Source organism: Eptesicus fuscus, chromosome 13 (assembly GCF_027574615.1).
Source record: "Eptesicus fuscus isolate TK198812 chromosome 13, DD_ASM_mEF_20220401, whole genome shotgun sequence".
NCBI classification, from domain to species: domain Eukaryota; kingdom Metazoa; phylum Chordata; class Mammalia; order Chiroptera; family Vespertilionidae; genus Eptesicus; species Eptesicus fuscus.
Genome location: NC_072485.1, coordinates 52,763,127 through 52,785,279, shown reverse-complemented (window position 1 = coordinate 52,785,279; position 22,153 = coordinate 52,763,127). Strand labels below are relative to the sequence as shown.

The 22,153-nt window shown below is 39.9% G+C and overlaps 1 protein-coding gene across 2 annotated transcripts in view; it reads left to right on the top strand.

Annotated features, from left to right (window-relative positions):
* Window positions 1–22,153, top strand: part of SOX6 (SRY-box transcription factor 6) — a 557,752-nt gene that overhangs the window by 516,799 nt on the left and 18,800 nt on the right. For both annotated transcript variants that reach the window (XM_054724743.1, XM_028159941.2), the window contains one exon: window positions 5,680–5,788. In XM_054724743.1, the coding sequence (XP_054580718.1) occupies window positions 5,680–5,788 (109 nt within the window). The remainder of the gene's footprint in view (window positions 1–5,679; window positions 5,789–22,153) is intronic.

Here is a 22,153-nt window from a genome sequence, read left to right as displayed (position 1 = left end):
GTTGGAGAGACACTAAAGCCCGGAGCTGGGATGAAATGGCAGGACTTCTTGGGTGATACTTAGACCAAGCTGACACTGTGAGGACAGATAAGATCTCAGAATGTTGTGGTAGCCTGAGAGAATTTTTATTCATAATGCATGTGTTGGTTATTTCTCTTAGAAAACTCTGCTTCAGGAACACACACAAACATAACTGGTGGCGCTGCAGTATTAACTTTCCCTGCAACGTTTCTTATTATTATAAATTTGAAAAGACTTTTGAAAGTCTTTAATATTTGAAGACTTAATATTTTAGGATGTAACAACAAATTCTTGTTTACTTAAACAAGATTCATGCCAAAACCGCATGTAGGAGATAGGTGGGTTTAAATTTGTGATTACACGAGCATAAAATTTTCTACTTACTGTCTTCTATATACTATACAGAAGTATAATAGATAATATGTATATATTTTATAAGATATTATATAATATTTGTATAAGATATATCCTATAAACAATATTTGAGTTACTGTAGAGTCTATTAATTATAAGGTATTTTTCATGTGAAAGTAACATGAGATTATTTTTGACCCATTTTAACTAGACTATAGGTAAATTTTGCAGTTAGGTATATTTTCTGTGGCTGTTACGAATGACCCTATATTCAGACATTCTTTAGAAACGAGCTTCGAATAAAGGTCATTAAAGTACCTCTCATTTGGAGCATTGGAATAAAGTGTATCACATCGTTGTCTAGCCATATCTACCCGTCAAATGAAATATGCTTGTTTGTAAGGCAGCGAACAAAACACCCCTCCCAGCACGTACCATTTTCCACTTCGCTTCGTGGAAAAGGGGATGGCGTTGAAATCATTGGAGGCAAGGCACAGCCTGGTCAGTCTTGGCCTGGCAGGGAGGGGCCCGCTGCGTCCTCACATTCCCATTCCGAGTGCTGCTGCTCAGGAGACGGCTGCCATCAGTCATCTCACGTGCGGTTTGAAAAAGGCTTGTCTCGCTGGCGAGCAAACTGTTATTTAAGTACACAATCCACTCGACTACTGAAACAGTTTTGCCAAACTTATCCAAGTATTCTAACACGCTTAAAGATGGCATAAATATCATTTACGGCGAGCAGTTTTCTTCAGACTCCATGGAATGTCTTCCTGCCGCCTGATCTAAGTGTCCCAGTTTACGTTATGGCCTTTACTGCCTCTGTTTGATGGAGTGATCAGTAAAAATTTAATGACACTATAAAATAATAAAAATGTCATTAATTTACCACGGATCTCGGATACAGGGGTTGTAAAGTTACATTAATAAACAGAATATTTTTTACAACAAAAAGCATTGTTACGTGGGAACGTATAAATAACACACATAAATTTAAGAGCAATTTTACTGTTAGCACACACATTATTATGGAATAGCCAATAAGTGTATAAAACATAGTATATAAAATTTTATTAAAATATACTGTGCACATCAAAAATTCAGCTTTTATCTAAGCGCAAAGAAAAGCCATTATTGTGTGCTTACTGTTTCGTAGCTGTTCTTCCCCCATCACAATTTTACATTTGTTGCCAGTAAGAGGAAGTTGATTTTTTTTTTTGCCTAGATGGAAACAGACCTCTGTTCTTTCAGTTACCCCAAACCCATTCTCTCTCTCCACTGATGCAAAGACAACATTGATCAATCTTGCCATGGGAGGGAGGGAAAAGTTGCTAATTTAATGCAAAGTTAAAAATGATGCCTGAAGAGTTGAATGGTTTGTGCAGTGACTCTGGAAATAGGGATAATAATGCGGCAGTCTATCTGTCACCAGTGAGGCTGCCCGCCATTGCCTCGGATAACACGGGAAGGTGATGGATGCCTGGGTCTTGTGGCTTGTAACATTTAACATTCATCAACTCTCACTAAAGGGGGCTTTATCATTTAAATATCTTTATTTAATATGCAACATCTACCTCATACATTATAATCTCAAAGCACTTAGCCCAAGTCCCGCAACACGGCAGAGCGGACTTTCATTTCTTCCAATAACTTTTATGTCGCCTGCATGTTTGTGGCTGACAGTGTTTAAGTGTCTGGTCACAGAGGTGCAGGTAAAATGCACATTTCTCTGTCAACATGAAGATGGGGGGATTTTCCTGGAGGGTTGAGATTAAGTTGGCATGGGGGTATTTTGCTTACATCTCCAAAATAATCTTACTTGGGAACTATGTACATTGTGAAAGCTAGTTCAAGTGCATGAAAAAATTTGGAGTTAAGACCTTGCCACCCACAGTTTATATTTGTTCCATACAGGGGCGTGCGTGCCCACTGGCACTTACTGGCTAAAAGTTGAAGCCTCTTGTCACTAACGTATCCTTGAACATCTCTCTGTGCCCGTGTCCATATCCTGTATCTACTAGGCTCACGTTCAATCTCACCAGTAAAATCTTTGCTTCGCTCAGCTGCCCAGAGCTAACTTGTAGACATCAGGCCCTCTTATCTGATGGCTATGTGGCTGGCAAATAAATATTCTGAGCTATTCTTTGAAGAAAGAAGGAAATCTTCTGGGAGACTAGGTAGAAATGTATATGAAAGGGCATGGCTTGGTGGGGTCCTACTTTAATCTCACACACAAGTGCTTAATATTACCAAGTATAAAATGCAGCCCACCACCCAAAACAGGTGTGTGTGTTTTTTTCCATTGATTTATTTTCTGTCTATTTAACAAGTATTTCATGGGGTATTCTTCCTTGACTTCTATCGTGTCAAAATATTGATGTTTGATAAGGAAAGTAGCTCTGCAGAAGGATTTTTTTCAGTGAAGTCAGAAAACCGCATAGCTTCAGAGACATCATGAACGTGTTGTCGAACGTTCTGAAATTTTTTTTTTGTTATGATGAAAAACAAGCTGATGCTACTGAATTGTGAGCATACTTCATTTTTTTTAATTTTTTTGAAAAGAAAATATATCATCATCGTGTAAGCTTTGTTGTCTTAGGATTTTACAAACCATGGCATGTAATTTTCCCTCTTCTCCTTCCTTGTCAAAATATTGATATTCTTTCAGGAACTTTATTTATTTATTTATTTTTTACTGAGACTATTTCGCAGTAAAATCAAAGAGAATGACTGACTAGAAAGATACTTGGAATATGCATACTGATGGGTAGTAAGGCCTGTTGATTTTTCAGAGAAAGTTGTTTCTCTCTCCCCCCGCCCCCCCCCCCATGAAAATACAGCTAAAGGTTGTTCTTCCAAGAAAATTGCAGGTGTCACATGAGAACTCTTTTATATTTAACATAGGGAAAGGGTTCACATGCAAATGTATGAAATTCGAAACAACATGATAAAACGGAGGTTGCATATTTTGCTTTCTCTTGTACTACTCATCTTCACTTTAACTCTCTTCACACCAGGGCAAACAAGAGTGCTCCTCAAAAATAGAAATTGGCTAATTAAAAGCAGTGTCCTTGCCCTAGCCCAGTGGTTCTCAACCTTTCTAATGCCGCGACCCTTTAATACAGTTCCTCACGTTGTGGTGACCCCCAACCATACAATTATTTTTGTTGCTACTTCATAACTGTAATTTTGCTACTGTTATGAATCGTAATGTAAATATCTGTGTTTTCCGATGGTCTTAGGTGACCCTGCTAGCGGTTCTCAACCTGTGGGTTGCGACCCACAGGTTGAGAACCACTGCTGTAGAGCCTAAGACCATCGGAAAACACAGATATTTACATTACGATTCATAACAATAGCAAAATTACAGTTATGAAGTAGCAACAAAAATAATTGTATGGTTGGGGGTCACCACAACGTGAGGAACTGTATTAAAGGGTCGCGGCATTAGAAAGGTTGAGAACCACTGCCCTAGCCAGTTTCACTCAGTGGATAGAGCGTCATCCTGCAGACCAAAGTGTCCTGGGTTCGATTCTGGTCAAGGGCACGTACCTCGGTTGCAAGGTCCTCCCAGGCCCGGGCCCCGGTCAGAGCGCATGCAGGAGGCAACCAATCGATGTGTTTCTCTCACATCAATGTTTCTCTCTGTCTTTCCCTCTCTCTTCCACGCTCTCTAAAAATCAATGGAAAAATATCCTCGGGTGAGAATTGAAAAAAAAAAAAAAAAAAAAGCAGCTGTCTCCCTCTGACAATGTGTGAAACCCCCGCATGGCTCCTGGGTGCCTCTTGTTGTGTCTTGTGTCTGAGTCAATTTGTTGTTGCGCAGCACTGTTTTCGCCTACGAAGATATGGGGAACCATACCTAATTTGCTTCGTATTTTCATTCTTTTTTTAAATTAATATTTCAGAGGTTTCCCTACATTGTAACTAGTTAGTATTAATGATCCAGTTGGTGAAATTCATGATTATAATTTTGTTGCAAATCTTTCAGAGAAATGGTGCTAGGTTAAAGCAAGGTTTATGCTGTGTTTCCTTCCAACACAGATTTCAACACATTCCATGCTGAAGGGGAATTGGAAGACTTCCTGCACCATTTGACTGATGGGAATTAATTATAGAAATATAATGATATTCAAAAATAATCCTATTAGAAAGCACAAACGTAGTGAGACTGTACAAACGAGAGACAGCCTCTATCAAGTAATTGTATGTTTGCTCTTTAAGAATATCTCCAAGTTTCTAAACATCTTACAGAAGGGAACACTCGGGGTATTTCCATCTAATACCAAACATGCTCCGTCCAGAACTAGGTCATTGAACAATAGACTGCACAGCCATCAGCACTCGACTGCTGCATAATGCATTAAGTATAACATGCAGAAACCATTCCCGGAGCTGCAAGCTGCTACTTCATGTCTGTAAATTCAAGCTGGCATGGCATTTAATATTGTTTCGTAGTAATGAACAACAAGGTTCCATTCATTCATAAGCACAACACAAAGCCAAGTGTGAGTCTGGAGAGTATCAAGGAGGCGCGAAGGGGACACGGGCTGCTTCCGTAGATAAGAGCACCCTCTTAATGATGGCCAGTGAGCCCTCTGCCGCTGACCTGGAGAGCTGCGAGGGGGAGCTCACTGTGGCGTTTCGGACTCCCGCTTCTAGAAGAACCGGTTAACAAGTAAAACACCTTTGGGTTTCCCTCCGATAGCGGCAGGAGTAGCTCACTTTCTTGACTCAGTGGCTGGCGAGGAGTAATGTCCTCCTTTTCCCGCCCCAGGAACTTATGGTTGGAACTCCTAGGCAAAACAATAGTGTCCATGCATGCCATCATCTAGTTGGCCTGCTTTGAGATATTTGCTTCTGAAATCCTGACTTGTATTTTCCCAGGAATACCAGTGCCACATATGATCTCTAAATGGGACCATGCCTCTCCCATTAAATAGCAGTAGGTCTATTTGAAAGGGAACTGCTCTCACAAGTTTGGCACTTTGGGCTGAAACGTCTAGATCGCATTCCTTTTAGATTCCTGGGGCCAGCACAACAGCAAGATGATGTGCAGTACAGCGCTGGCAGGTTTCCAGTCCCAGGTTCCCTTCCCTTCCAGGTACTGTGGTTTAGAACCGGTCAGCCCTGTCAGGGCCAGCACCCGGCTCCCACGGAATCTTCCTGCAAGATGTTCCGAGCCCACGATGAACAGAAATGATGTTTGCACATCTAAGTTTTTTGCCCACTAAGCAAGACAGAAACGGGAAGGAAACGTGGCTGTTTGGGAAGCTAGAATAAGACTCTGATTGTTCTTTCCTCTAGGAAAGAACGCGCTTTGAGAACTTGGGGCCCCCGCTAACAGGCAAGTCGAGCGAAGATGGGAAGCTGGGCCCAGGTGTCATCGATCTCACGCGGCCAGAAGACGCAGAGGGTGAGTGGCTTTCCCTGCAGCTCTTTCCTGCGGCCCTGGGTGTTCCTGGAAGTGTGTCTGCGCTATAGGGTCTTCCTGGTCTTTCTTGGGAGTATCAGCTCAGTTTTCTTGACAAAGCAGAGCAAATGTTAGTCTTCATTGTATGTTATAATCGAGGATTTTGAGATGCAGCTAGATCCGATATTACTGGACACTTGGCAATCCACATACTTCAAGGTGCCATTCTAGTTTTAAACTAAAAGGACCCTCTGCATTCCAATGAACAACAGAATCCTGTTTCAACCACTTCCCTGCGTTCTTGTTAAAAAAAGAAAGAAAAAAAAGGACAAACATATAAAGGAGGATTCTTTTTAAAAAAAAAACCACAAATCAAGTGTTCCCCAGGTGCAATCCAACCATTTTGGGAACTAAATGGTGGTTTGAGCAGATTTGGCATAAAATTAATAATGACTTGGGTAAGACCCAGCCTGGGTGTGGGCGCTAACCAGGACTAAAGTCTTTGGAAGTCTGGAAGGAGAGACTAGCTTCACTCTCAGTGGGTTTGCCCGCAGCACTAGCAATGCCTGTCCACTCCTCTGCCCTTTCTGTTTGTTTGTTTTAAATGCACAGCAGCAAATCGGCAGAAATTGCTCCCCAGAGGCAGGGCACGATTTACGAGTTAGGCCAGCACTTCAGTGGTGATGTTGCCTGGTTATTTACTGTGTCATCACAGAGTAGGGGCTGGTTTTCCCGTTAGTTGTTCCTTTTGCAGATTCCCTCCCTCCACCTCCAACAGTCAGGGATGATTAATAAGTTCTCTTTAGAGTCACACAATACTTCACCTATCTGGGGTCTCAGCTAAAGTCCTTCTTTAGCTTCAGGGATGGAATCCTTTCTATTATCCCTTTTACTGGCAGTATTTGTCCCAGGACCCTAATGCCCTGAAAACGCATGAAGACATTTCATAGCAGCATGTGAACTGGGCATAGCTTCTGGTGATATTCGGCCATCCCAGGTAGTTCAGAACACCTGGCACAAGCACTAAGGATGGGTAGTGTCAGACTATGGAGGCACCTCAGAGGGTTTCCAGAAGACAGACTTTTCATACCAGTAGGAGAGACTAATGTTTAGTGATAATCCTTGGGACAAGGTATTAAAATAAACTGATTGGTGTGTGTGTGTGTGTGTGTGTGTGTGTGTGTGTGTGTGTGTGTGTGCACACGCACGCGTAGGGGTAGGGTAGGGGTAGATGAGGGAGGAGGAGGAGGAAGAAGAAAAGGAGGAGGAGGAGGAGGGATAAAGAGGACTCAAAACCAGAAATATGCCCACTGTCTTCAATGAAAAATGTGTACAAGAGCACATTGACATCACTGTTCTATAGACACTTAGAAGTGCAGGTTTTTCTCTGGTGAGGACTGAGGTTCCTTGGTCTAGGGAACCAATATTCAGGTCTGGCCCATCTCAATTTGGTTGGAAGGCTGTACTGTAAAGTAACTAAATCTTGGACCATACACAATGAAATATTTTTTATTGCTTTGAGTTATTCAGTCTGTCTGTTTTCAATAGACTAGGAGTTACAGAATTCTATCCTTACCCTATTCTAACAGAGTTTTCATAATCTGTAGTTTATCCTTCTTCATTTGGTGTTTTAGCTATATAATGGGCATAGATATAGTAAGTTACCTCTTAGTAATGCTAATAATGATATTATGTTCTGGGTAAGTTAAAAATTATTAACCATTACGAAAGGCAAAAATATGAAAAGCTTAACTATAGTAAAACATGTTGTATAGAAACATATTTGGAAATTCCACTCAATACCAGATTATCTGGATTCAAACCAACTTCTTGATTACATTTTGTTGTTGTTATTGTTTTGTGTGTGTGTGTGGAGGGGGGGTACAAACATTTTATTAAGCACTTATATGCCAGGGAATGTGCTACATTTTTCACATACATACTATATTTTTTATTTACACCTCATACAACTCTGTAAAGAATGTATTATTATTTTTTCCGTTTTATAGATGAGAAAATTAAGGCTGGGAGTAATTAAGTAACTTGCCACAGGTCACACAGCTAATAAGCGCAGAGCTGCGAATTGATACCAGACAGCCTTGGCTCTGGTAGCCCAGCTCTTAAATACTGTGCTTCCGTATACTGCACGCCCTCTGTGCATAGATATATTTGTGATGCCTTCATTTTTTGAACAAACTTCTTGTGACCTGCCTCAGAATGGCCCATTTCCTCTTCCCTAAATATAGCAAGTCATGCCCCACTCCAGCTCTCCTGTGACTCCGTCACACGTAGCCGCAGTGCCTGCTGAGTGTAATGGTAGAAGGGCTGTCGTGGCCCAGGAGCTTAAGGAGCGGGTGCAAAGCTCCCTTCAGAAGCTTGCCCAGCATTGCCATTGAGACCTCATGTGTTCTTGGGGGACTGTGAGCTCATGAATGGAATCAAGTTACATGCTCTGATTCGGACAGAAGCCGGTGCCTTTTGTGAGGGCTGCTGGGATGGGTAGTTGCCTTCTGCTGACTTCAGGGTATTTCCTGGAGTCTGTTCAAGTGTGAGCTGATTGCAAAGCCTGCTGGAGTTATAGTTCATATTAGAGTCCGAGAAGATACCAGGTACACAGAATACTTGCTCCACGTTGCTCCTTTCCCTTAGCAGAAAGAGTAAGAGGGGACTGAAATGAAGGGATAGCTAAAACATTTATAAGCTCCTTGTGTCAGCTTGTGCTCTTCAAAGCAAGCAAACAACTATCGGGTGCTACTGTGTACCAGTCCCTGGACCAGACACTGGATAACCAAAGGAAACAAAACAGACATGTTCCTGACCTCTTGGGGTTTAAAGTCTAGTGAAGGAAGACAGAAGATTAAAAGGAAAATGCACACATACAGACAGACAGACGTGATTATCATTGAGAAAAGTACTAAAAAGGTGAAGCCTTCTTTGTGCCCACAGAGATTCAGAGAAAGCTCCTAGGAGAGCTCAAATGACAGGTGAGTTTGGTGGCTGCAGCCCAGAATGCCACTCCTCTGTCCATACATGATTGTTTCCATGTTTCCTCTGGCTTTGGAACAGAAAAAGTTAATTTTATCAGCTTTATTGAGATATGATTGATATATAACACTGTGTAAATTTAAGGTGTACAATGTGATGATTTCATACGCGTGTGTAATAGGAATTGATTACCACAATAAGGTTAGCCAACCCATCTGTCACCTGCCATGATTATCTTTTTGTGTGTGTGTGTGTGTGTGAGAAAATTTAAGATCTACTCCCTTGACAACTTCATATGCATAATACAGTATTGTTAACTATAGTCACCATACTGTACATCAGATCCCCGGAGGTCATTCATCCTACAACTGGAGTTTGTTCCCTTTGACTAAGGTCTATCTACACTCCCCAGCCTCCAGCCCCTGGCAACCACCATTCTACTCTCTGTTTCTATGAATTTGGCCTCTTTCAATTCCACATGTAAGTGAGATCATACAGTATTTATCTTTTTCTGCCTGCCTTATTTGACTTAACCTAATGCCTTCAAGGTCCATCACGTTGTTGCAAACAGCAGGATTTCCTTTTTTACGGATGAATAACATTCCACCGTATTTATATCACATTTTCTGTATCCATTCATCTGTTAGTGTACACTTACATTCTTTCCATGTGTTGGCTATAGTGAGTAATGCAGAACAACAATCTTTTTAAAATATATATATTTTTATTTGTATTGATTTCAGAGAGGAAGGGAACAGGAGAGAGAGAGAGAAACATCAGTGATGAGAGGGAATCATTGATTGGCTGCCTCCTGGACACCAGATCGAGCCGCCATGTGCCCTGATCGGGAATCGAACCCTGACCTCCTGGTTCATAAGTTGATGCTCAACCACTGAGCTACACTGGCTAGGTGCAGAACAGCAATCTTAAGGTACTCTGCCCTTGATCCACTTCTACCCCATACTCCTGTAGGGCTTCTGAGGTGACTAAAGTAAGGCAGCCTGGGAAATCTGCCCTGTTCCAGCCCCACTTCTGTGGAAAAGTCTGCCCGTCATGAAAACGCCGATATCACTTAGTAAGCAACTTGTAGACCTGCTCCCCAGCTCTGAGCATGGGAGCTGCAAGGGAAAGGTCATCGAAATAGGCAGCTGTGCGTGTGTATTAACCACTCATCAAAATCAAATGACAAAACGATAAGCCAGGAAAACAGAAATTAAAAATATAAAAGGCAAATGCCTTCAAAATTTTATTTTTAAAGTCCAGCTGTTATTTGGCTTGAATATGACAAGACAGCATTTCTTGTTCACCGTGATATTTATAAAACTACAAATTCATTGGTGCTGGGGGTTTAGGAAACACGTTTAAGGTCTTGTTAATCTTTGAAGCAGTTGAAGGCTTCATGTGTGTTTTGAGCAACAAAATTGGTTAGCTCTTATATGGGACATGCAAGGAAGAGAAGTCTCGATTAGCTGAATCTGTCACCATGTATTAAGAACGACAAACAGCTGTTTAACTTTTTATGGACTTTTCATATAGCGTTTTCCCTCACCTTGTTCTCCTTAGGCAAGAGTGCAATTTTATCCCAACTCTCCTAATTTCGAGGTTGCAAAGCACAGTAGAAAGGGCTCTGGTCTGGTTATTGGGAGATTTGGATTTAAGCTCTTTTGCTAAATGATGGCAAACAAGGGACTAATTCCTCTGGGTTTAAGTTTCCATCCTTTATTTTTTATTATATTATTTATTTTTATTTTATTTTTGAATCACCATTTACCCCCTCTATGCTCTCTTCCACCTCCACCCTCCCTCCACTACTACCCTAAAACCTACCCCCCCCACACACACACTACCACCACCACCACCAGCGCTGTCTGCCTGCTCTCTATGAGTCTGTCTCTATTTTGCTTGGTAGTTCAGTTTCTTCATTAAATACACGTATGGCCGAAACCGGTTTGGCTCAGTGGATAGAGCGTCGGCCTGCGGACTGAAGGGTCCCAGGTTCGATTCCGGTCAAGGGCATGTACCTTGGTTGCGGGCACATCCCCAGTGGGGGGTGTGCAAGAGGCAGCTGATCTATGTTTCTCTCTCATCGATGTTTCTAACTCTCTATCCCTCTCTCTTCCTCTCTGTAAAAAAATCAATAAAATATATTTTTAAAAAAATACACGTATGAGTGAAATAATATGGTACATTTTTTATCTTTCAAAAGAGGTATGTTGAGTTCCATTATCTCCAAGGTCCCTTCCAAACCCAAGATGTCATTAGGATATTCATAAAACAGACTGTATGTTTCTTAAAAGAAAGGTAGTCTTTCCACAGTAACTTCCACGTAGTTTTTTTTCCAGAAAAATAAAAGAGAAGATCGGAACCTTCAAGAGTACATGTGCCACTTGCTGAATCAGGTTTTCAAGTCCCTCGATCTTGTCTTCTTGTTGATGAGATCACTTCAGTAGCATTTCCCAAATACCTTTCACAGATGGGCACCCTCCCCTTTCTCCTCCCATCTTCCCCCAGCAGCATTCCTTGTGGTTTACCTTCATTTTTATATTCTTGCCCTCCTGGTTTTTTTTTCCTCTTTCTCATACCTGGGGTTGCTAAGAGGGATACTTTCTTTTTTTTTTTTTTTTTCCATTTGTTTTGTTTTGCAGAATAGTTGGGGTACAAAAACATTCTTGTAACTCCTACTTTAATTCTCAAATTCAATTGCTGTGAGGAGGGATGCACCTCATTTTGGTGGGAATAGTGCGGTGTGAGCGCTGAAAGGGATGCGCTCCTAACAGGACTATCATTGGCCAGACTTTCGGACCCTGGGTTGGAACTGTAATGATGTTGTTCTCCACGTATTAAAAAGTTGCATTGATTAGAATGGAAATGGATATGTGAACCAAGAATAGCCACTTTTAGAACTGTTGCTCTCAGATTCTCAGATTTGTTTAGGAGGGTTTTATAGATTTGTACTGAATTTGTGAATTGGGTTCCAGCCAAGGTGGCCTTAACCCTTCTGAAAGCTTCATTTGTTTTTAATATTTTTTGGGTGAACTTCTGATTGCTTCTCAGTTTTATATTTCAGAATAACTTTGTTATTGTCAACTTAAGCTTTCTGTTTATAGACAAATAACAGAGACTGCAACTTTTCCTCTTTTCCCTTAAAAATGCACTATTTAATATGAATGTCTTCTCTTGCAAATCCTGCTTACCCTTTGATCCATCCTCTGGGAACTCTTTGAAGCTTTTTTCACTCCCTTCCCCTGCCCTGGATCCTGACTCCTGGTAGAAAAGGGCGGTTGACTCCATGATACACGGCTCATTCAAGGCAGCAGAGGCATAATGTAGGGTGGGATTTAAAGGCTGCAACTATTTACACTTTGGAGTGAAAGGGTCTCTATTAGCTCAGGCCCAAGAATACACTACTTCACGCTGCAGCCCTTAGATTCTCAGAATCACAGTAGAGACATCATCAAAGTTTTAGTTCCAGCCAAGAAATCACATGTTATATTCCTGACCAGTGTTCATCTTATTTCTGTTCAAATGCCTCTAATCGTCCAGTGACTGAAAACTGACTACTTCCTGAGAAGCTCTTTCCAGCACTAATTATTAATGATTAATTCTTTGTTATTTATAGCCCAAATTTGCCTCTGCTTCCATTTAACTCCACCCATTGCTTTTAGTTTGACTTCTGGATTCCAACATACTAGAACTTACAATTTTCCCACATGATACTCCTTCAGATATTTGCTCAAGGACTAGGAGACTTAAATTCCAGTTGTTTCACCCTAAGCAAGTCTCTTTCCCTGAGCTTTCTCATCTGTAGGTGGGGAAGCTGGACTAGGTGATTTCCAGTTGACAGTCTTTTTTTAACTATCTTATTTCATTTCCAAGTAATTGAAATCATTTACCTGTAAGTCCATTAGAATGTACCAAGTATTAATTAAAGACCACACCATCTTTTAGATAAATGAAATTAATATAGAAATATGGCAGTGGCAAGATGTCTTTGCCCAAGAAGGCATCTAAGCACTAGAATATATATACCAGGAATAAAAGATGGGGAATTGTACACATTAAAAGAAAAGACCCATGCCCTGGCTGGCATGCTCAGTGGTTAAAGCACCGGCCTGAGAACCAAAGGGTCCCGGGTTCAATTCCAAGTCAAGGACATGTACCTGGGTTGCAGGTTCCCCATCCCAGTTGGGGAGTGTGCAGGAAGCAACCCATTGATGTGCCTCTCTGACATCAATGTTTCTCTCTGTCTCCTCTCCCGATTCCTCCCTCACTTCCACTCTCTCTAAGATCAACAGAAAAAATGTCCTCCAGTGAGGATTAACAAAAACAAATAAAAATAAGAAATAAAAGACCAGGTAAGTCAGAAGAGAGTATAACCAGAGCTGTGCTGTGGGCTTATGTGTCTGACCTTTCATAACTGCCTAAAACTGTGTTTCCAGGCATGTCAGAGACATGAATAAGCAAAGCAGTCTCCATGGAACCAGCAGGCTGGGGACTGAAGCCGGGAGAGGTAGCTAGGGAGGCCCAGGACACAGTGAAGACTGAGTAACAGCCACGCAGGCTGGGAGATAAGCAGAGTTCCCAAAGCCCTTGGCTCTGGACTAACTCTGTTGTATGAGTATCACAAAAATGTATTTTACTGTGGATATAAACAGTTTTAGAGGATCCTGTGCACCAGTTTATATCAGCACTACATATAAAGTGCAGCTCTCTTAAACAAGCAAATAAACTTCTCTTAAAGATATATATTTGCTGTGTCTTAAAAGCTCCCAAATAACTTTTAATGTTGGTGGAAAACAATTTCTATTGAACTCTCCAAGTGATGGATAGTCCTGATGGGGCAAATGCGTGAAATGTCAAGATTCTTGTATGACTCCATCCCCTAATACTCTATAAAGGGAACTCCATCTGCTCCTCAGAGTTGCTTGCGCCAGAAAGCCTAATCAAAGACTCAACTCTCGTTAGTGAGGAACCTAGCCCTGCCCAGTAGCTGGTTTTCATTGAACTGCCTTCTCTAAAGGAGTATCAGTGACAGTGTATAATCAACACACACACACACACACACACACACGAAAATGTCTATTTTCTGACTGCATATCCTCTACCCTGGAGAAGAAACACTTGTCTGTGCCATTGCTGCATCACACAGAAGTACTTCCCCATCTTGCTACAGCAGTTGGGCGAGAAAAGATTAACACTATCTACCATGAAAATTAGACTCAAGACAAGAGCAGCCAACATCTGTTCCCTGTGGGACTGTAAAATTGGTCCATGCCGCCTCAGCAGTAGGTATGTCTACTTCCCATACCAACACATTAGAATAAACCCTAGCCCAGTGGTTGGCAAACTGAGGCTTGCGAGCCACATGCAGCTCTTTGGCCCCTTGAGTTTTTAGCAAAGGCCAGCTTAGGAGTACCCTAATTAAGTTAATAACAATGTACCTACCTATATAGTTTAAGTTTAAAAAATTTGGCTCTCAAAAGAAATTTCAATTGTTGTACTGTTGATATTTGGCTCTGTTGACTAATGAGTTTGCTGACCACTGCCCTAGCCCATGGAGGCCTATCTCCATGTTTGGACTGACTGCATAGTTTTTTGAAGTATTGACCCTGTCCCAGAGTCCTCCTCTCTCGGCAGCCACGTCACTTCCCATCCGCAGGCTATAGAATTCAGCCCAACCTTAGGTTGGTAGGATTTAAAGAATCATGCCAATTTGGAGTGCTCTTTAATTCTCTCTGCTTAAGGTCAGGATTGGGTTTGAGAGCCACCTCCCCCTCCCCCTTCAAGTTATGTTAACCGTGCTTCTAATTTATTCCAAAAAGTCAAGAATCCATTGGCATTTGCATTCTACTGTAGACTGTTGCATTTAGGAATAGACTGTGAAAGTAACTCTGGACTAAAACTTTTAATATGGACAGAAGAATTCCAATATATTCAACCATTTAAAATTTATTCTAAATATACAAATTTCAGTTTTACTGATATATATATATATATATATATATATATATATATATATATATATGGTTTATATACTTTCATGACAGAGAAATCACTTAATGCTGCTTTCAATATAAGCTCACTTTTAACTGGGAAGTTTGATCCTATGTAGGACAAAATGAAAAAGGATAATGCTAGTTCATGCTGCAGAATAGTAGAACTGTTAGTGAGGGAGAAAGAAAAAAACAACTGTCCACGGTCCCTTGCCTTAATTTGTTACTTATAGTAAATAATCCTAATCCTTTGTTATTCCAATGAGTCCTTCATAAAAAGCTGATCCATAAATGTATAAGCTAATGGTCCTTTTTTGTTGTTGTTCAGACTGAGAAGTTTAGTCTGGTTACAGTTCTCACATGTGCGAAGTGGGGAGATGTGAGGTGGTCTCTCTTAATTGGGTCTTATGCATATTTAATACAATTTAGTTCTATTTTTTTAAAAAAAATCTTTCAAACCCTACAAATATTAGATAGCTTTCAAATACTTTCACCAGATTCTCGGGCAAAAACGTTTTGGTGGACCATAAAATGAGTTGGTTTCCCCAAATCCTTGAGCCATCTCCTTTTAATATTGTCTATTTCTGTATTCCCAACCGAATAAAAGATTACTTTCTACTGTACCCATGATCTACATCTCTCATTCTAATAAGAGGCAGATTCCCTAGAATAAATGAAATGAAATGAAGAAAAGAGACCAATTACATTAATTTTGATAATAGTTTTTAAAGCTAGAAGGCTAGTCAGCCAGCAGAGACAGTGAGGCCGAGGCAGTTGATGAGATAAGTATGGAAACAAGACAGTGGATTTAGTGGTATCTTTGTTAACCAACGCTGAGATCTGCTTCATCTTGGTTTGTGCTTCTTAATTTCATGTAGAGTCTAGGGTAGTGCATTGAGTTGGATGAAGCCAGAAGCTGCTGAGCCACATGAATTATTTAGTCCCCCAGCTTTTCACCAGCCTCTGTCTTCTCCCAGGGAATCGACTTGAATCTGAGCCTGGTTCTTTGAAAACTTAGGAAGCCAGACCTATTATTGTCTTATTTCATCCACAGTAGTCTCTGGTTCCGATGTAAGCGCTGCCTTTTCGCCTGGTTCAACAGCTTGTAAGCCTTCCTCCTGTGCATACAAATACCAAATAGATAGTAAGTGGAGTATTTGATGTTCTCTGTTACTTTCAGACCATTAAAATAAAGAATCACATAAGTTATCCCAGTTGCCCTTGGATCCTATAGTTGAAACAAGGTAAAGGGCTCTGTGTAAAGCAAATACAACTTGAGAATCTTAAAAAAAAAAAAAAAAGTAAACACAGGCACCAAAACTGAAAGCAAGAGACTCTTGAAAACACTGACTGGTATATCACTGGTTAGAATTTCCTTCATTTTGTAAAGCCACGAGCCACATGCATCAGCTCACCACAAAGTCATTAAGCCTTTTTAAGCTCAGATGAAAAACATTAACAAATACCACAAAAGGCCTTAGTATAGCCCCTTTGTTCATTCACATATGGCACTTTATAACTCCTGCGCCACTCTGGTCGTGTGTTTGTTTAAGCTGCCTCCATCAGGCTGGTCCTGAAAGAACAAAAGACATCTTGAGCAATCCTAAGCAGGAAATGGGCTAATCTAAACATGGTTTGTGACACTTTAAGTAGAATAGAAAGGGGAGGGATTGATTAGTCATTAATGTCCAATTGGCTCCATATGGATGTTGCAATAATAAAGCCTTTTTTTTTTTTTTTTTTCCAGAGCAGTAGCAGAGTTATTGAATTAGAGGTTTATGTTTCCTTAGAGCTGACCTTAGGGAATTCCCTTTTGGTTCTTCTTGTTGATCTTTTAAGAGAATGGAGTTTCCAATAGGAAAAAATAGAAGCCTTATTCACAATAACACTTGCTCCTAATCCTGCAACCAAGGAATCCATTAATTTAGCATCGTTTCAGTCCCTGCTATATTTTCAATCCTTAGTGCTTTTCTTTGCATGCTCTTGCATCTCTGGTGGGACAGTATTTCAGTGACCAATTAGATAGTGGCATGAACTTCATAACTGGTAATGGGCTCCTCTAATGTGCTTAGCTGTGCAGGGAAATGGCATCCTTACAGGGGGAAAGTAATGTTCTGTTAAAGGAACAGTGGGCTTTAAAACTCAGACTTATTTCAGATCACTGAATGGGGGTAGCTTTGGTGTAGGAGAAATGCACCATACGGGAAGTGAGAGACGGAGGCTCTGAGTCTGGCTCTGCTGCTTAGTAGCAATAATTAGCAACTGGTTATTTCAGGGCAAGGTAACATAACTCCCTGAACCTTGGTTTCTTCATTTGTAAAATGGGACAAATATATCTACCCTTCTGCCCATGTCAAAGGATTATAAAGAGGATTAAAGAAATGATGTATTTACTGAAAGCACTTTGTAAATATTATTATATGTAAAAAAAAAAAAAAGGCAAAACTGAAGCTGTCCTACTTTGGGCATATCATGAGAAGGTAGGGTTCTTTGGAAAACACAGCAGTGCTCAGGAGAATAGAAGGCAGCTGGAGAAAAGGAAGACCAAATATGAGAGGGATTAACTCCATAAAAGAAGCCATGGGAATGCGTCCACAGGAGCTGAGCAGGGCTGTTGAGGACAGAACATTGTGGACATCACTCATTCATAAGGGATGCCAGGAGTCAGAGCCGACTTAACAGCATGTAACACAACATACCTAGTGTTTCTGTCCTATAAATTGATCTTTGACCTAGTGTAGTTAAAAAGGTAAATTGTTCTTTAAAGAATTACTTTGGTACTCTGATTAGTGACATGTCTGTTTCCAACGTGTTCTCTCTCTCCTTCCTTCCTTCCTTTCCTTCCTTCCTTCCTTCCTTCCTTCCTTCCTTCCTTCCTTCCTTCCTTCCTTCCTTCCTTCCTTCTTTCCTTCCTTTCTTTTTTCATCTATCTATTATCTATCTACCTACCTGCCTACCTACCTACCTATCTCTCTAGTTTATTCAGTGAATTTCTTGGTACAGATAAGTTCAATACTTGAGGTAAGTATGATATTTGTTTGTAGTGGAATTAAAGAACCTTAAGATAAAAACAGGGAAATGAAAATTCGCCTATGGCTTTCCCCTACATTGGACAAATGAAGAATTTACACCTTAATCAAAGTACCATAAGTAATTCATCTTTTTTTTTTGCACCACTGGTTTCTATTCTTTTGCCAACCTTCAGCTCAGAAAAACTACACCATCCATATTTTGAATTCACCTTCTTTAAATCATGACACCTGCTAACCTATCTAGCTAATCCCATCTGATAAAAGGGTAATATGCAAATTAACCATCACTCCATCACAAAGATGGCAGCACCCATAGCCACAGGATGGTGGCATCTAGTCCCCTCAGCCTCGCCAGAGTCCCCCAGTCCTGGGGGGGCTACCGCTGAGAGCGGACAGCGTGAGCGACCGGGTGGAATGCTTGCTTCGTCGCTGTGGCGACGGAGGGCCTCTGGGCAGCTGGCACAGAGCTGCTGGGGCGGGAAGCTTGCTTTATCACCGCGGCAACACCCCGGCCACGGAGGGCCTCTGGGGGACAGGGGTGCCGGTGGCCCACAGCCTCCGCAGCCGAGCTCAGGCCAGAGAGGAAACAGCGGGCCCGCCTCCCACGGAAGCAGTGTGGCTCCCTCCTGGAGCCCACGCTCGCTTCCACCTCCCACAGAAGCCGCACGGCTCCCGTGGAAGCAGCGCGGTTCCCTACTGTGCGCAACATCACGCGATGGGCTGCTAGTCTTTTATAAAAGGCATAGAGAACAAACCATCCTCTTCCACCCTGGCATCCCTTCTTCACAGAAGATGAACACTTCTTTTCCCTAATGATTAAGGCTCTGGCTCAAACATGAAATGTATTTTTCTGTCAAGTAAATTACTAGGATAGCCAAATTGGTTACTTTGGTTTGTTTGTTTTTGTTTTTTTTTTTACAAGAAGAAATCAAATTGGAATTCTAAGCAGCCATCTTATAATGAAAGTAAGCTCACATTCTGGCAGGAAGCGGGAATGCAAAGGTTGCAGAACTTCCATAATTACAGCCATGTCTACAACATACTGAATTAGGCCTCCATAATATTAAGATAGATTTGGTAGGATGAACATGGTGAAACTATCTGATGTGCGTAATATTAATACCCTTGTTTCCTAACTGTTCGTGTCCCTTTCTGAAATTCCTTCATCTTCAACATTTTTGTTTCTGATGCACTTACTATCATTATCTATTAACCAAAATAGGGCCTATTCAATCTACCTAACTCTTTCCAAAATCCCACAGGAGAAAATCAACTATTCTGATGATAGACTGAAGTACTTTAAAATACTATGATTGTCAAGCAACCCAGTGATATATATTCATGTCTCTTTTCATTAATAAGCCCTTTTCCCCTTTTTAATGGTTCTTTTTAGAAAAAGAGACCATCTTTTTGAGTTCACAGTGGCCTGAATATACCATACAGTCAAATCGACAGAAAAGAGAATCTTTCCAAAAAGATTACTTTTGTTTGGTTGGTTGGTTTTTCTGTTTTACTTTGATTCTTTTATTCTATCTTTATTTTTAAACTAAGAGTTAAAACAGTTTTATTTTGAATAGTATCCGATTATATGTATATACCACAATTTGTTTATTCTCCAATTATTTTCCATCTTTGGTTATTATGAATAAAACTGCAATGATGTTCTTATATGAATGTATTCCTTAAAAACTGTTTTTCATTTGTTTTGGGTGAGTACCTCGGAGTAGAACTGCTGGGTGTATTTTTCTTTATAATAAGCTGCGAACTGTTTTCCAAAATGGTTATGCCAATTCACACCCATACATTAGAGTTCCAGTTGCTCTATCTACCTGCCAATATTTAATGTAGTAAGCCATTTTAGCAGGTGGGAAATGGTATATCATTGTTGTTTAAAGTTGCATTTTCCTGATTACTAATGATATGGATTTCCATTTCAAGTGCTCATTGGTCATAACTATATTTTCTTTTGTGAAGTGTTTATTCAAGCCTTCTACCCATTTTTAAATTAGATTATTTATTTATTTTTGTTTTTGTGAAGATCTTTATAGCAAAAGAAACCATCAACAAAACATCAAGAAAGCCCACTTCATGGGAGAACATATTTTGCCAATGTTATATATTCTTTTTAAAATTTATTTTTATTGATTTCAGAGAGGAAGGGAGAGGGAAAGAGAGATAGAAACATCAATGATGAGAGAGAATCATGATCGGCTGCCTCCTACACACCCCACACTGGGGATCGAGCCCAAAACCAGGCACGTGCCTGACCATGTAATCGAACCGTGACCTTGTGGTTCATAGGTCGATGCTCAATTACTGAGCCATGCCGGCCGGGCATATATATTCTTGATACAATGTCTTGTTAGATATGAGCATTGTGAATATCTTTTCCCAGTCTGTGCTTTGACATTGGTTTCCTTAACAATGACTTTTGATGAGCAGTCTTAATTTTAATAAAATTCAATTTATCATTTTTCTTGTACATTTCATGATTTATATGCCATAGCTAAGAATCTTTGCTATTCCAAGGTCACTAAAATATCCTCCTATTTATTCCTTGAGGATTGTTACAGTTGTTGCTTTGGTTTTGTTATGATTCATTTCGAATTAATTATTGAGTGTAGTATGTGATAAGAGATCAAGATTTACTTTTTCCACATATTTATCCACTTTTTTTATGGTTCTGCAGGTAATTAATTCTCTTAGCTTTTATTTATTTGAAAATGTATTTTACATTCATTTTTGAAATATGTTCACTAGATAAAATTCTGAATTGAGCTTTTTTTCTTCTTTCAACATTCTAAAGATGTTCAATAGTCTTCTAGTTTTTGTGGTTTCTAATCAGCTATTATTTGTATTTTTGTTACCTTGTATGTCCTTTTCTCTTTGTCTTTGGTTTTCAGCAATTTGACTACTGTCTAGGTATGATTTTCTTTGTATCTATTCTAACTGCTTATCTGAATGTCTTGAACCCATAAATTGATGTTTTTCACCCACTTCAGGTAATTTTCAGGCAGTGTTTTTTTCAAATACTTTCAGTTATGATACTTCCTCTTCTCTTTTTCTGGAACTCTAGTTACATGTATTTTAGGATACTTAATATTGTTCTACATATTATTGAGTCTCTTTTTACTTTTTCAGCTTTTTTCCTTAATGTTTTTGATACTATTCATAATTTCTTTTGATGTATTTTCAAGTTCATGGACCCTTTATCTGAACTCCAAACCTCTGTGAAGGCTATTCAGTGAATTTTCATCTCAAATATACTTTTCAGTTTTAGAATTTCCATTTTTTATTTCATTTCTAAGTTGAGCTCTCTCCTTTCTATAAATTCATTATGACAAGCTTTTCCTTTAAATCCTTGAACATATTTATGATGGATACTTTAAAGTGCTTGTCTACTCATTACACTGTCTGAGTCATCTCAGCTACACTTTCTGTTGACCTTTTTTTGTTTGTTTGTTTGTTTCTGGGTCACATTTTCTAGGTTGTTTGAACAACTAGTAATTTTTATTATGTATTGTACATTGTGGAAACTCTGGTTTTCATTATCCTCCTTTATTAAGAATGTTAATTTTTGTGTTAGAAGGCAGTTAAATTACTTGCTGATCCTGTTGAAATTGTGGAATAGCTAGAATGAAAACAGAAAGTCAGTCTTAATTGGATAAATGTGTCAGAAGATACTGTGAAGTCTAGGCAGACTACAGAGTGTCTTCATGGAAAAGCTATGAAAAAAAAAGGATTTCAGTGAAATTCCTTTCTTTCTAGGATTGAATCCTTTCCAGTTTCTTTTTAATTTTGGTAAATCTCCAGTGATTTCAAATGGTTGCTCTTTCATATTTTTTCCAGAGTTTGTAATTTTTATCTGCTTGAGGGTTAGTCTGACATAAGCTATTCTGCCATTACCAGAACTAGATCCCAGAAGAGAATCTTTTGTGCCAACATTTTGCATAGATCACATTCTGTCTGACAAAGTGTAAGTTGTAATGGGCTTGTGAGGTATTTATTCGATTTCTTTTTCTCTGTTCCTTATTACCAATTTACTAGTGATCATTGAGACCATTCAGTGGTAATTTCTCATTAAGTTTTCATTTTGATCTCTTCTAGAATATATTTGTTCATGCCTGCTTAATCACCTTAAACAATTCTTGGCTTGGCATTCAAGGGTATTTAGCAATCTGGCCCCTGCTTACTTTCCTAATTTCATCTCTTAATATTCTATTTTCTCTATAAGCCCAAGCCATAGCCAGCTTCTTTTTATTCCCCATAACCTACTAAGCTTTCACTATAACTCTGTGCCTTCATCCATGCTGATTCTCCAGCCGGGAGTGCTTTTACATCCATACCTGCTAGTAAAG